The sequence below is a fragment of the Rana temporaria genome, chromosome 11 (genome assembly GCF_905171775.1).
Source record: "Rana temporaria chromosome 11, aRanTem1.1, whole genome shotgun sequence".
NCBI lineage: Eukaryota > Metazoa > Chordata > Amphibia > Anura > Ranidae > Rana > Rana temporaria.
In genome coordinates this window covers 115,200,706-115,215,157 of record NC_053499.1, presented here as the reverse complement: position 1 = coordinate 115,215,157, position 14,452 = coordinate 115,200,706, and the positions used below count along the sequence as shown (strand labels likewise).

Here is a 14,452-nt window from a genome sequence, read left to right as displayed (position 1 = left end):
TTTTACCAAAAATAGGTAGAAGAATACGTATCGGCCTAAACTGAGGAAAAAATATGTTTTTTTTATATATTTTTGGGGGATATTTATTATAGCAAAATGTAAAAAATATTGAATTTTTTTCAAAATTGTCGCTCTATTTTTGTTTATAGCACAAAAAATAAAAACCGCATAGGTGATCAAATACCACCAAAAGAAAGCTCTATTTGTGGGGAAAAAAGGACGCCAATTTTGTTTGGGAGCCACGTCACATGACCGCGCAATTGTCAGTTAAAGCGACGCAGTGCCGAATCGCAAAAACTGGCCGGGTGCTTTAGCTGCCTAAAGGTCTGGGTCTTAAGTGGTTAAATGGGCAAAAATGAAAAACGCTTATAAACTAAACGCGGGTTACGGCATTTTGCCGTGTTTGGAGTCTGAAACGTGGGAATCTTCAGCGTTTGAACCCATTTTTTTGCTTTCAAAGAAACGCTGTTAAACGCAACTGCCTAAAAACGTCAATAAATGAGACTGTGTACATGTTCACATAGGATAACATTGAATGAGTTCAGGGGCAGTTGAAAAAAGCGTCCAACTGCCTCTGAAAGTAGGTTTAGCAGCATCCCGTGTACATGGGGCCTATATCTTGATACAGGCTATGCTGAATCCTGTGCTCCATGCTGAGTCTCCAGACCCCCTGTATGGACCCAGGAACCCATTGTTTAATTATGCCCATGAGCAGACTGATTAGGGCAGGCCATACATTATGCAATTTTCTTTCCTCAAAATTTCATAATTTCCACAGTGTTGTTGGAATGCTATTGTATTCTAACAGCGGGAAGTTTCTCTGCCGTCAGGAAACAATGATCACTGCCGGAGGCTATAGCTGAATGAAAAAAACACAGGCTGGTTGTGATGAAGTTGATTGATAGATCAACTTCAGTACAACCAGCCTGCCCAGAGGTAGAACAAAATTCAGCCGGTTCCTGATGAATCTGAATTTCAATCCGTCTTTGTCCAAATTTACCCACTGCCTAGTTTTTCATGTAACCTATATTTTATACAGGCTGTGTGGCTGCTGATTTTAATTTAACATCTAATAAAACTGACCAAAGTTAAAGTCCTAGGGGCAGATCCTCGTACAATTGCATGGGCGCAGCGTATGTGAGATACGCTACGCCGCTGTAACTTACTTTTTTAATCTTTGAATCCACAAAGAATTTGCGCCGTAAGTTACGGCGGCGTAGTGTATCTCTCGCGGCGTAACAGCGCGTAATTCAAATCGGCAAGTAGGGGGCGTGTTTCATTTAAATGAAGCGCGTCCCCGCGCCGAACGAACTGCGCATGCGCCGTCCCTAAATTTCCCGCCGTGCATTGCGCTAAATGACGTCGCAAGGACATCATTGTTTTGACGTGGACGTAAATTACGTCCAGCCCCATTCACGGATGCGGGAACGACGGCCATACTTAACATTGCGTACGCCACCAAATAGCAGCTTTAACTATACGCCGAAAAAAGCAGAACGGAAACGACGTAAAAGAATGCGACGGCCGCTCGTACGTTCGTGGACTGTCGGAAATAGCTAATTTGCATACTCGACGCGGAATACGACGGGAACGCCACCCAGCGGACGCAGAAGAATTGCATCTAAGATCCGAAGACGTACGCCTGTCGGATCTAACCCAGATGCCGTTGTATCTTGTTTTGAGGATTCAAAACAAAGATACGACGCGGGAAATTTGAAAGTACGCCGGCGTATCACTAGATACGCCGGCATACTCTCTTTGTGGATCTGCCCCCTAATGTTGAATCATACACGGGTAAGATTTCTCCCATTCAGCCCCTGATTCCCCCTTCTGCTAAATAGCATGGATGGATGCATCTGCAGTGCCGACTATTGTATTCTTTTGTTGAGTGCTGACAAGGCCGCCAAGGGAATGCATTTTGGCTAATTCAGCAGGACGCAGCAAAATTTGATCTGTATATGGTCAGTCTAAGTCCTACAATTGTGCCTTTAAATGCCTGGTGCACCAGCTGTCCTCTCGCCATATTTTGATTGTGGATTCCCAAAGCTGATACAGTTTAGACTATTCCTCATAACACAAGTGTGGAGTGCTGCAGATTTTTGGATTAGGTTTCAAATGCACCAAAATGTTTTATCCATGGCACATACTTTTAATTCCCTTTTCTTGTAGGAATTTATTTCCATGCTGAACCCTGTTCCTGGGCAGCAGGTCGTTGATGTTGGTTGTGGCATCGGTGGAGGAGACTTCTACATGGCCAAGGTAGATTTTTATTCTTGACATTCATACAGGGCACACAGCTTACCTGCTTTTGGTGCTTTTTTCACATACAGTGCCTTGAAAAAGTATTCACACCCATTTTATGTGATAGACCAGGCATATGCAATTAGCGGACCTCCAGCTGTTGCAAAACTACAAGTCCAATCATGCCTCTGCCTCTGGGTGTCATGCTTGTGGCTTTCAGAGTCTTGCTATGCCTCATGGGACTTCTGCAACAGCTGGAGGTCCACTAATTACATATGCCTGTGATAGACCAACACAAAGTGGCACATAATTGTGAAGTGGAAGGAAAATTATAAATGTTTTTCAAAACTTTTCACAAATAAATATGTAAAAAGTGTGGCGTGCATTTATATTTAGCCCTTCTGAGTCAATACTTTGTAGAACCATATTTTGCTGCAATTAGAGCTACAAGTCTTTTTGGGGATGTCTCTACCAGCTTTGCACATCTAGAGAGTGAAATTTTTGCCCATTCTTCTGTTCAAAATAGCGCAAGCTCTATCAGATTGGATGGAGAGCATCTGTGAAGAGCAATTTTCAAGTTTTGCCACAGATTCTCAATTGGATTTAGGTCTGGACTTTGACTGTGCCATTCTAACACATGAGTATGCTTTGAGCTAAACCATTCCATTGTAGCTCTGGCTGTATGTTTGGGGTTGTTGTCCTGCTGGTAGGTGAACCTCCTCCCCAGTCTCAAGTCTTTTGCAGATTCTAACAGGTTTCTTCTAAGATTGCCCTGTATTTTGCTCCATCCATCTTCCCATCAACTCTGACCAGCTTCCCTGTCCCTTCTGAAGAAACGCATCCCCACAATATGATGCTGCCACCACCAGGTTTCACGGTGGGGATGGTGTGTTCAGGGTGATGTGCAGTGTTAGTTTTCCGCCACACGTAGTGTTTTGCTTTTAGGCCAAAAAGTAAAATATTTGTCTCCTCTGACCAGAGCACCTTCTTCCACATGTTTGCTGTGTCCCCCACATTGCTTCTTGCAAACTGCAAATGGGATATCTTATGACTTTCTTTCAACAATGGCTTTCTTCTTGCCACTCTTCCATAAAGGGCAGATTTGTGGAGTGCACGATTAATAGTTGTCCTGTGGACAGATTCTCCCACCTGAGCTGTGGATTTTTGCAGCTCCTCCAGACTTACCATGGGCCTCTTGGCCACTTCTCTGATAAATGCTCCCCTTGCCCGGCCTGTCAGTTTAGGTGGACGGTAGGTTTGCAGTTGTGCCATACTCTTTCAATTTTCAGATAATGAATTGAACAGTTCTCTGTGAGACGTTCAAAGCTTGCAATATTTTTTAAAGCCTAACCCTTCTTTAGGCTGGGTTCACACTGGTGCGATCACAGACATCCCATGTCATTCGCACCACATTGCTGTGCAGATCACATGCGTTGTGCGATGCAAATTCAGCCATACAAACTGTATAGGTAAAACTGCATCACATTCGCACCAAAATTGTGCAGAACCCTTTTTTTGGTCTGCACTGGAATTGGATTGCATGGGTGTTCACACTTCTGCGATCCAATTTCTGGACGATTTAACAGTTCTCACATTTACCGTATATACTCGAGTATAAGCCGACCCAAGTATAAGCCGAGGTACCTAATTTTACCACAAAAAAACTGGGAAAACGTATTGACTCAAGTATAAGCCGAGGGTGAGAATGCAGCAGCCACTGTAAGAGGAAAAGAGGGTCAACAGCCCATTTGCACGCCTCACTATGCCCATTGCAACCTCACTGTGCCAATTGTGACTGTGCCCGTAGTCACTGTGCCCGTCGTCACTGTACCTGAAATTGAGAGGCTGCGGGCGTCCATTCAATGTTTAAAACTCGTGGTCTCCACCTGGTCCCTTCTGTGATAGGCGTTTCTTAGCTGACACAGTTCCGTTCTCTCGTCCTCGGACTCAGTTTCCCAGCAGACACTGTTCTGCCAATCGCGGAACACTGACCACAGTGTCTGCTGGGATGGGTGAGGATGAGAAAACGTTTGTGATAGGTGGAACTCTGTCTGCTGAGAAACGCCTATCACAGAAGGGACAAGAGGAGACCGCGAGTTTTAAATGATGGACGCCCGCAGCCTCTCAATATTTCCAGGTACACGACTATAAGCCGAGGGGGGCCTTTTTTAGCCCCAAAAAAAGGGCTGAAAATCTTGGCTTATACTCGAGTATATACGGTACGTTTTTGGTTGTAACATGACAACATGTGGAAAATTTCAAGGGGTGTGAATACTTTTTCAAGGCACTGTATGATGCATTCTTTGTTGACAGGTTACTTTTAATGGCACATGTTTCTATTCGCCAGACATACTTGGGACAGAGACACCAGAACCAGGGGAAGACATTTCTCCTATCGTCTTGGGTCAGTATCAGGAAGGAGTGATCAGCGAATGAACGTTTGCTGATTTCCCTCTGCTCTGCATGGTGCCATGCAGCCTGATGCCTCGTACACACGACCGCTTTTCACAACGAGAAAACTGCCATTTTTTATATTGGTCGTGAAAACCGGTCGTGTGTATGCCCCCCAGCAGTTTTCTCAACATAAAAACTGTCTGCAAAAAAATTAAAACCAGCTCTCTTTTTTCTCATCTCGAAAAACGTGTGTATGCTTTTCCGGGGGGGAAAAAAAACGTGCATGCTCAGAATCAAGTATGCAGCCCAAAGGGTGGCGCCATTTGAAAGGAACTTCCCCTTTATAGTGCCATCGTACGTGTTGTACGTCACAGCGCTTTTGTTGGACGTTTTTTTGCATGAAAGTGTGTATCCAAGTCAGGCTGAAGAGGAATCACGTCAGGAAAAACTTTTTTTTTTTTTTTCCTGCCGAGAAAAATGGTCGTGTGTACGAGGCATTAGAATCATGGCGGGGTGGGGGGACGACCTACAGATCTGATGGCGGGCAAACGGCTTGTCAGATTTACCCACACTGCAGCCGCCGGGTGTGTGTAAAACACCCCCAAAGTAGGGCTGGGGAAAAAATCGATTTAAAAATCTGAAACGAGTTTCAAGGGCAAATCGATTCAGATTTTGACCAAATAGTTTTTTTTTTTCGTTTTTTTTTTCCCATAGAACCAGCGTTCCGTGAACTAGGCCAATGCCGCGGACTAGGCCGAAGCCGCGGCCTTTAACCAGGATCACTGCGAGCTGTGGGCAGGATTTTTTAGGCAAGGCCGTGGCTTCTGCCTAGTCCGCGGCCTTTTCCCAGGATCGCGACGGACTAGGCCGAAGTTGCGGCCTCGCCTAAAAACTCCTGTCGGCGCGGTGTCCATCAGAATCGTGAATCGAGTTTTGTTTTTTTAAATCGCAGATTTAAAGCCACCGACGTAGTTTCTAGGTTGGTGGCAGTACAAGGGTTGAAGAGTATAAAAGTAACATTTCCTTATTCTGTAGATTTTAATAATTTGAAATAAAATAACATAAAGCTAATCTGTATTATTCTTTGGCTGGGTTTTTAATTTTTTCTTTCTCTCTACAAAGACGTATGGGGTGGAAGTCCTAGGGATGGACCTGTCGTCCAACATGGTAGAAATTGCCATGGAGAGAGCCATAAACGAGAAGATTCCTCTGGTGAGTGATGTATCTGGATCTGTTTAGAGGCTTTATTTGGTACATTTTTCATAAACTGATTATTCCTCACATGATTTTGCTGTCTTTTTTTGTTGGTTAATTAAATGTCATTTGTTTTTCCATCAATAGGTACAGTTTGAAATTGGAGATGCCACACGTCGGATCTTTCCAGATGGAACATTCGATGTGGTGTACAGCAGAGACACCATCCTGCATATCAATGACAAGAAAGCCCTCTTCAAAAGATTCTATGTAAGTCAGTTTACTGATTCTACTGTATATTCCGCAATTACAGGCTAATTCATGAAACTCCGAAGGAATAATCGGAACAAAACTATAGTGGTTGCCCTAAGCAGGCACTCTTCAATGTTTGGACTATTAGGCCTCGTACACACCACCGGACATGTCCGCTGGGAGATTTCGGTCTGATGGCTGTACACACCATCAAACCGAAATCCCCGCGGACAGAGAACGCGGTGACGTAGACGACACCGACATTCTCTATCGCGCAAGTTCAATGCTTCCACGCATGCGTCAAATCAATTCGACGCATGCGCGGGATTTCGGTCTGCTGGTTAGACGTACTAACCAGCAGACATGTCTGACGGACAGCTTTCCAGCGGACATGTATCTTGGCATGCTAAGAAACATTTGTCCACTGGAAATCTGTCCGCTAGCCTGTACACACGATCGGATCTGTCCGCTGAAACTGGTCCGTGGACCAGTTTCAGCGGACATGTCCGGTCGTGTGTACGAGGCCTTAGATAGTGCCTAAAGATACAATGGTGATTTTCTCTCTGGAGATTGCAGCATTTGTCTTCTTTTCTTATCCACCTCAATACCGGGCACTTATACACCTTCCTGCCCGGACCAATTTTAAGCTTTCAGCGCTGTCGCACTTTGAATGACAATTGCGCGGTCATGCTACACTGTACCCAAACTAATTTTTTATCATTTTGTTCCCACAAATAGAGCTTTCTTTTGGTGGTATTCGATCACCTCTGGGATTTTTATTTTCTGCTAAACAAATAAAAAAAAGACAGTTTTTTTGTTGTTTCTGTTACAAAACGTTGTAAATAACTACGTTTTCTCCTTCACTGATGGGCATTGATAGGTGGCACTGATATGCAGCACTGATGGGCACTGAAAGGTGGCACTGATGGGCACTGAAAGGTGGCACTGATGGGCACTGAAAGGTGGCACGGATGGGCACTGATAGGCAGCACGGATGGGCACTGATAGGCGGCATGGATGGGCACTGATAGGTGGCACTGATGTACAGTGATGAATGGTACTGATGGGCATCACTGATTGACAGGCATTATTTGGCACTAGCCTAAAAATCAATATGCAAAACAATGGGTAAGTGCAGTGCAAAAACAGAAATAAAAAGAATAAATGTCTGTTCAGCAAATAAGGAGCCTTCAAAAAGTCCCAATAATGAGCAAAGAAGATCCCTCGTGAAGGAAAAAAGAATATAAATCCTCTAATGATAAGCGTGAGACAGAATCCTCCCACCACAGACACAATTGTGCTTACCAAAGGGGATGGACCTCTCTGTTAAGAAAAGGTTATACAGGCGTGTATTTGGCACTGATTGGCATCCATTGTGGGCACTGATTGGCATCCCTGGAGGCCATGGGTGGCATAGTGGTGGGCATCCCTGGTGGTCCAGTGTGGGCATCCTCGGGGGGCTGCGCTGATAATCAGCACAGACCCCCCCCCCCCTCTGTCAGAGGAGCAGCCGATTGGCTCTTCTATACTCACGTCCAAAAGTGAGTGAGGAAAAGCCGATAAACATCTTTTCCTGTTTACACTGTGATCAGCTGTGATTGAACACGGCTGATCACGTGGTAAAGAGCCTCCGTCAGAGACTCCTTACCTAGTTTGAAGTTGCGTTGTGTTGTGTCAGACTGACACGCTGCACCAACAATCACCACGCTGCGCGCCCCCCACAGGCGTGCGGCGGCTAGTTTTATCCTGATCATGTCCTATGACGTCCGATCAGGAAAAAAGAACCACTTTGCCACCGTCATTTTGCTATATGGCGAGCAAGTGGTTAAATTTATCAGAAATTAAGTAGGCAGGGCTGACACCACGTGGTGTCTCTTCAAAGTCTTTAAAGAGGAAGGTAAGAGCACAATATACTTCTGGCTCGTGAGCTGTCATTTTTCTGTGCTTACAGCATGTAAAAAAGGTATAAGAAAATGCTTTGTGTGTTTTTTGTGTGTTTTTTTTCGCTTTAAGACTTACACTTTAATCAGTTATTCTGTCCTTTCTCTTCCAGTCCTGGCTAAAACCTGGAGGAAAACTCCTGATCACAGATTATTGTTGTGGAGAACAGCCCTGGTCCCCTGTATTTCAGGAGTATGTGAAGCAGAGAGGATATGTTCTGTACACACCTGAAGAGTATGGACAGGTATTGTAGTTTGTTGCCTCATTAACGCCAAGGCTTCTTAAAGTGGAGTTCCACCCTGAAAAAAAAATTGCAGGAAACCCCCCCCCCCCCGAAATACCTGTTGCTATGCGGATGTTCCTAATCTGCCTCTTCCTTATCCGCGGTGGGTCTTCTTCCTCCCAGAGAGCAGCTGCCCATTCACAAAGTGGATGTGCAATAGGAAACGGCAGTTTCCATTCCCTTACTGAGGATGGCGGCGCGGGACCTGCAATGATCTGGATCGGCATCGGGGGGGGGGGGGGGGCATTATCACGGGCGCCTAGGACAGGTACGTGTCCTTATTAAAAGTCAGTAGCTACAGTGTTTCTAGCTGCTGACTTTAAAAAAAAAAATCGCAGGTGGAATCTCTCTTTAAGTCATATTTCAAATCTATTTCAATCATCTATGGGCAGGCTGAATGTACCCATTTGGATCCATCTATCGAGTTGGGTACAACCGGCATGTCAGATTTTCAGCATGCCATTATTGCCAGCAGCTATACAAGTGCCTCGAAAAAGTATTCATACCCCTTGAAATTTTCCAAATTTTGTCATGTTACAACCAACTTGTATTTTTATTGGGATTTTATGTGATAGACCAACACAAAGTGGTACATAATTGTGAAGTGGAAGGAAAATGATAAATGGTTTTCAATTTTTTTTTTACAAATAAATATGTGAAAAGTGTGGCGTGCATTTGTATTTGACCTCCTTTACTCTGATACCCCTAACTAAAATCTATTGAAACCAATTTATGCTCAGTATAAATACAGCTGTTCTGTGAAGCCCTCAGAGGTTTGTTAGAGAACCCTATAGAACAAATAGCATCACGAAGGCCAAGGAACACACCAGAGAGGTCAGGGATAAAGTTATGGAGAAGTTTAAAGCAGGGTTAGGTTATAAAAAAATATCCCAAGCTTTGAACATCTCAGGGAACACTGTTCATCATCCCAAAATGAAAGAGTATGGCACAACTGCAAACTTACCAAGATATGGCCGTCCTCCTAAACTGACAGGCCGGGCTAGGAGAGCATTAATCAGAGAAGCAGCCAAGAGGCCGATGGTAACTCTGGAGGAGCTGCAGAGATCCACAAATCAGGTGGGAGAATCTGTCCACAGGACAAATATTAGTTGTGCACTCCACAAATCTGCCCTTTATGGAAGAGTGGCAAGAAGAAAGCCATAAGAAGTCCTGTTTGCAGTTTGCGAGAAGCCATGTGGGGGAAACAGCAAACATGAAGAAGGTGCTCTGGTCAAGTTTTTGACTTTTTTGGCCTAAAAGCAAAACGCTATGTGTGGCGGAAAACTAACACTGCACTTCACCCTGAACACCCATCCCCACTGTGAAACATGGTGGTGTCTGAATCATGTTGTGGGTATACTTTTCTTCAGCAGGGACAGGAAAGCTGGTCAGAGTTGATAGGAAGATGGATGGAGCCAAATACTGTACAGGGCAATCTTAGAAGAAAACCTGTCAGAGTCTGCAAAAGACTTGAGACTGGGGCGGAGGTTCACCTTCCAGCAGGACAACGACCCCAAACATACAGCCAGAGCTACAATGGAATGGTTTATATCAAAGCATATTCATGTGTTAGAATGGGCCAGTCAAAGTCCAGACCTAAATCCAATTGAATCTGTGGCAAGACTTGGAAATTGCTGTTCAGACACTCTCCATCCAGTCTGACAGAGCTTGAACTATTTTGCAAAGAAGAATGGGCAAAAATATCACTCTCTAGATGTGCAAAGCTGGTAGAGACATCCCCAAAAAGACTTGCAGCTCTAATTGCAGTGAAAGGAGGTTCTACAAAGTATACACTCAGGGGGGCTGAATACCAATGCTTGCCATACTTTTCACTTATTTATTTGTAAAAAAAAATGCAAACCCTTTATTATTTTCCTTCCACTTCACAATTATGTGCCACTTTGTGTGGGTCTATCACATACAATCCCAATAAAATAAATTACGTTTTTGGTTGTCACATGACAAAATGTGGAAAATGTCAAGGGGTATGAATACTTTTTCAAAGCACTGTAGTTGCTAGCAATAATCACTGTATTCTCCAAGTCTGATCATTGGAGGAGAGCAAGCTGAGTTCCCAGCACAGCTAGAGAACCGACCACGATGTGTTCTCCTGCTTAGTGTGGTCAGTTTTTAATTTGGAAAGCAGAGGGACTGGCAGGAACACCAGGGATTTCACACAAAGGAACCAATACAAAGAGAACAGGATACTTTCTCAGATAAGTACATGGTACAGCAGGGACATATCAGGAATATGAAATGTTGGGGTAACAAAGACTTAACCACTTGCTTCATTTGACGACAGCTGGTTGGCTCCCCTGCGCAAAACACTGCAGCTGTACAACGGGCGCTTTAAGGGACATAGGGGGCAGGCGCGTCTGCCGTGTGACTTAAGCTTCGTGCACACGCTTGGATTTTCCGATGGGAAAAGTGTGACGGCAGGCCGTTGTTAGAAAATCCAACCATTTGTATGCTCCATCGGACAATTGTCGGATTTTCCACAGACAAATGTTGGATAGCATGCTTTAAAATTTTCTGACAACAATTGTGTGTTGTTGGATTTTCCGATCATGTGTACACAAGTCCTTCGAACAAAACGCCAAAGTACAAACACGCATGCTCAAAAGCATTGCTCACCATAACACAACATTAGCAGAAGTTGCTCTAAAGAGCTGAAAAATCATGTAGTTTTGTGTTTGTTGGCCGACAGTTCCTTTGCCGTTTGTATGCAATACAAGTTCACAGCAAACGCCCTTCGGACAAAAGTCCTACGATTTGTCCGGAAAATCCGATCATGTGTACAAGGCTTTAGGAGCTACTGCGCGTGCCTGCCCGGTGGCCACGATGTCCGCCGGGCACCCGCGATCGCTCTTGACAGAGACAGAACAGACGTCTGTCAATGTAAACAGACAGATCTCCGTTATGTCAGGAGTAAGGAGACAGATCTGTTGTTCCTAATGCTTAGGAACAGCGATCGGTCTCCTCCCTCAGTCAGTCCCATCCCCCCACAGTTAGAAACACACTTGAAGGAACACATTTAACCCCTTGATCACCCCCTAGTGTTAACCCCTTCTCTGCCAGTGACATTTATACAATAATCGGTGGCTATTTTTAGCTCTGATCGCTGTATAAATGTCAGTGGTGTCAAAAGTGTTCGATGACATTACTAGTAAACAAAATAAATAATAAAAGTGGCATAGATCTATCCCCTATTTTGTAGATGCTATAACTTTTGCGCAAACCAATCAATATTCGCTTATTGCGATTATTTGTTTATAGCGCAAAACATAAAAACAGCATGATAACAGATGATTTTTCATGATAACAGTTCTGCTTTTGGCAAGTTGGTAATGCTCTAAAGCAGAACTTGACAAATTTGCTTGGAATCTAGGAGCCAGCTAAAAAAGTTAGGAGCCAGGAACGCACCCCGTCCCACCGAGATCGCGTGCAGAAGCGAACGCATACATGAGTAGCGCCCGCATATGAAAGCAGTGTTCAAACCACACATGTGAGGTATCGTCACGATTGGTAGAGCGAGAGCAATAATTCTAGCCCTAGACCTTCTCTGTAACTCAAAACATGCAACCTGTAGAATTTTATGGAGATTTTAAAGGGTAAAAGTTTGTCGCCATTCCACGAGCGGACACAATTTTGAAGCGTGACATGTTAGGTATCAATTTACTCAGCATAACATTATCTTTCACAAAAAAAAAAAAAAATGGGCTAGCGTTACTGTTGTCTTATTTTTCAATAAAAAAAGTGTGCTTGTAAGACCGGTGTGACAAAAAGTATTGCAACAACCGCCATTTTATTCTCTAGGGTGTTAGAATAAAAAATATATATAATGTTTGGGGGTTCTAAGTAAAGGGAAGGAGATGGGTGGGCAGTGAAAAGAGGCAGGGGAAGCTCCATTAGCATTGCTGGTTGTCTTGTCATACCAACAGCCACCACAAGAGGGCTCCAGATTCCAGAAGGAAGCATAAGACTGCAGAAGGGCGCAAAGCCCAGCCTCAATTACCGGCCGGCGTGGGGGGGTCTGGTTGCGCACGGAGATGACAGGATATCCCAGCTGTTCCGCGCCAGGTCGCTAATTAAGGGGTTTGCTTTAAAGTAACAGTATGGCACAGATAAATCAAGATCTTTACATTTGAAATTCTTTTTCTCCCTACAGTTCCTAGAGAAGGTTGGATTTGTAAATGTTCAAGCTCAGGACCGGACTGAACAGTTTGTACAAGTTCTGAATAAAGAACTTACAAGGACTCAGGAAATCAAGCAGGAATTCATAGAGGTATTATAAAATGGACTAAAACCCTAGAAATAAATGTATTCGCTATTTCGCAGACAATCCAAAGCGCCTGAATATTTTTATTTCTCTTTTATTCTTTTACAGAGTTTTTCTGAAGAGGATTACAACTACATCATTGATGGTTGGAAGGAAAAACTTCATCGCTGTAGTTTAGGAGATCAGCGCTGGGGCTTGTTCTACGCTGAGAAACCTCTGCAGATTGTTCCATAAATCTTCTCTTTAATAAGTCATTTTGAATGTTTAAATAGAAATCTGTTTCTATGTTTACACGGTTTTTCTAAAATGATTAATGACACGGATTGAATTCTGTGCCTTTTTCTTATGTATGTTCACACCAGGGTTTCTATAGAACTTTGTATAAAAGACATACATAGCATAAATGACAACATATCTCATGCAAAGGTGGTGATATGTGCCCACGTGGTTTCAGTTCTAATTGGAAAGTATAACTCTAATTTACGGAAACATGATGCCAATACGCTAGTTGCAAGGTAAACTGGTAAAAATTGAAGCATTTCTCCCTAGGTCTTCAGTCTAAAGGGATTCTCATTTATGAGAATGTCCACCATAGGCATCAGTTATGGCTATGACATAAACCAACCTAGTCTTGGCTTAAGAGCTTACAATCAATGCTGCTGATGTGAGTGAGATCCAGGCTACTTATCTTTTTAAGGGTTGAAATCAGAAATGTTGCCAAGGAAGGCCGTGTGATTTGTAACTGTTAGATGTAGTTTATGTTGCCAGTAGTAAACTGTTCTTGGTTACCACTTTGTCAAAAGACCACTGTAAGAATCTGCATTACTGCTTTAAATCAAGAAACCCCTTATCTCGCCCTAACACCTCTATGCAATGTAAGTATCGTTTTATGTCATATACTCTGCATCTGTTATTTTACAGAAATTTTAATCTTTAACTATTACTCTTACTGTATCTAAAGACTACCTCACTTGTAGACCAATTGGGAAAGATGTTCCCTGCCATAAACCAGCTTCATTGTAATTCCAAATGTCATAAAAGTTGGACAGGTGCCTAAAGTTTCCAATATTAATCATATTCCTCATCAGCCATGATGAAAAAGCAAAGCGAGGTATTTGATTTCCATGATTATATACGTTGTACATTATGCACCAAGAAAAGCACTTTGCAATGTGAAGAACACTTTGGTAAAATGTATAATGGATGGATAAACAATGTAGAAGTTTAACTTCAACTAAAAGTGTTAATCTTTTTTCAAAATAAAACATTGTTTTGTGGTTTGTGTACTTTTGTAGTGATGAATACATTGTTCTTAAACCATGCCTGTGTAGCTGCTGTGTGCAATGGTGGTCAGCTAGCGTGATAATCAATTGTTTTCTGTAAAGTCAAGGGCCCATATTCTCTCTAAATATCCGCCTGCTGCGCTTAAGGCACTTACACTCCGCTGTCCCAACTTACTGGAGCAGGTGCTCATGCTCCAGTTCTCGGCGGAAAACGTCAATGACGCCGACGTGTGCGTCATTGACGTAAAGTTGTATTCAAGAACGACTTACGTAAACGACGTACCCGACAAAAAAACACGACGGGGACCCGACGCCATCCGTAACATGGCCTACGCGAGACTTGCGGAAACGTACCCCTCATATAGCAGGAGTAAGTTTCCTCTTACGCAAACGACGTTAGCGACGGTTACGCAACGCAAACTCGTTCGGGAATCGGCGTAGAAGGATCATTTGCATACGCAAATGACTCCTTCACGTAAATGCCATCTAGCGGCGGCCGGCGTCATTGCATTTAAGATCCGCCAGTGTAAGTGACTTACAGATGGCGGATCTTAAGTGTATCTATGCAAAATGATTCTAAGAATC

General features: G+C 43.5%; 1 protein-coding gene across 2 annotated transcripts in view; it reads left to right on the top strand.

Moving 5' to 3' along the window:
* Window positions 1-13,870, top strand: part of LOC120917521 (phosphomethylethanolamine N-methyltransferase-like) — a 38,883-nt gene extending 25,013 nt beyond the window's left edge. For both annotated transcript variants that reach the window (XM_040328872.1, XM_040328873.1), the window contains exons 7-12: window positions 2,170-2,259; window positions 5,758-5,847; window positions 5,977-6,099; window positions 8,135-8,266; window positions 12,474-12,590; window positions 12,693-13,870. In XM_040328872.1, coding sequence (XP_040184806.1) covers window positions 2,170-2,259; window positions 5,758-5,847; window positions 5,977-6,099; window positions 8,135-8,266; window positions 12,474-12,590; window positions 12,693-12,818 — 678 coding nt within the window. In that variant the 3' untranslated portion in view covers window positions 12,819-13,870. The remainder of the gene's footprint in view (window positions 1-2,169; window positions 2,260-5,757; window positions 5,848-5,976; window positions 6,100-8,134; window positions 8,267-12,473; window positions 12,591-12,692) is intronic.
* Window positions 13,871-14,452: the final 582 nt, after the last annotated feature.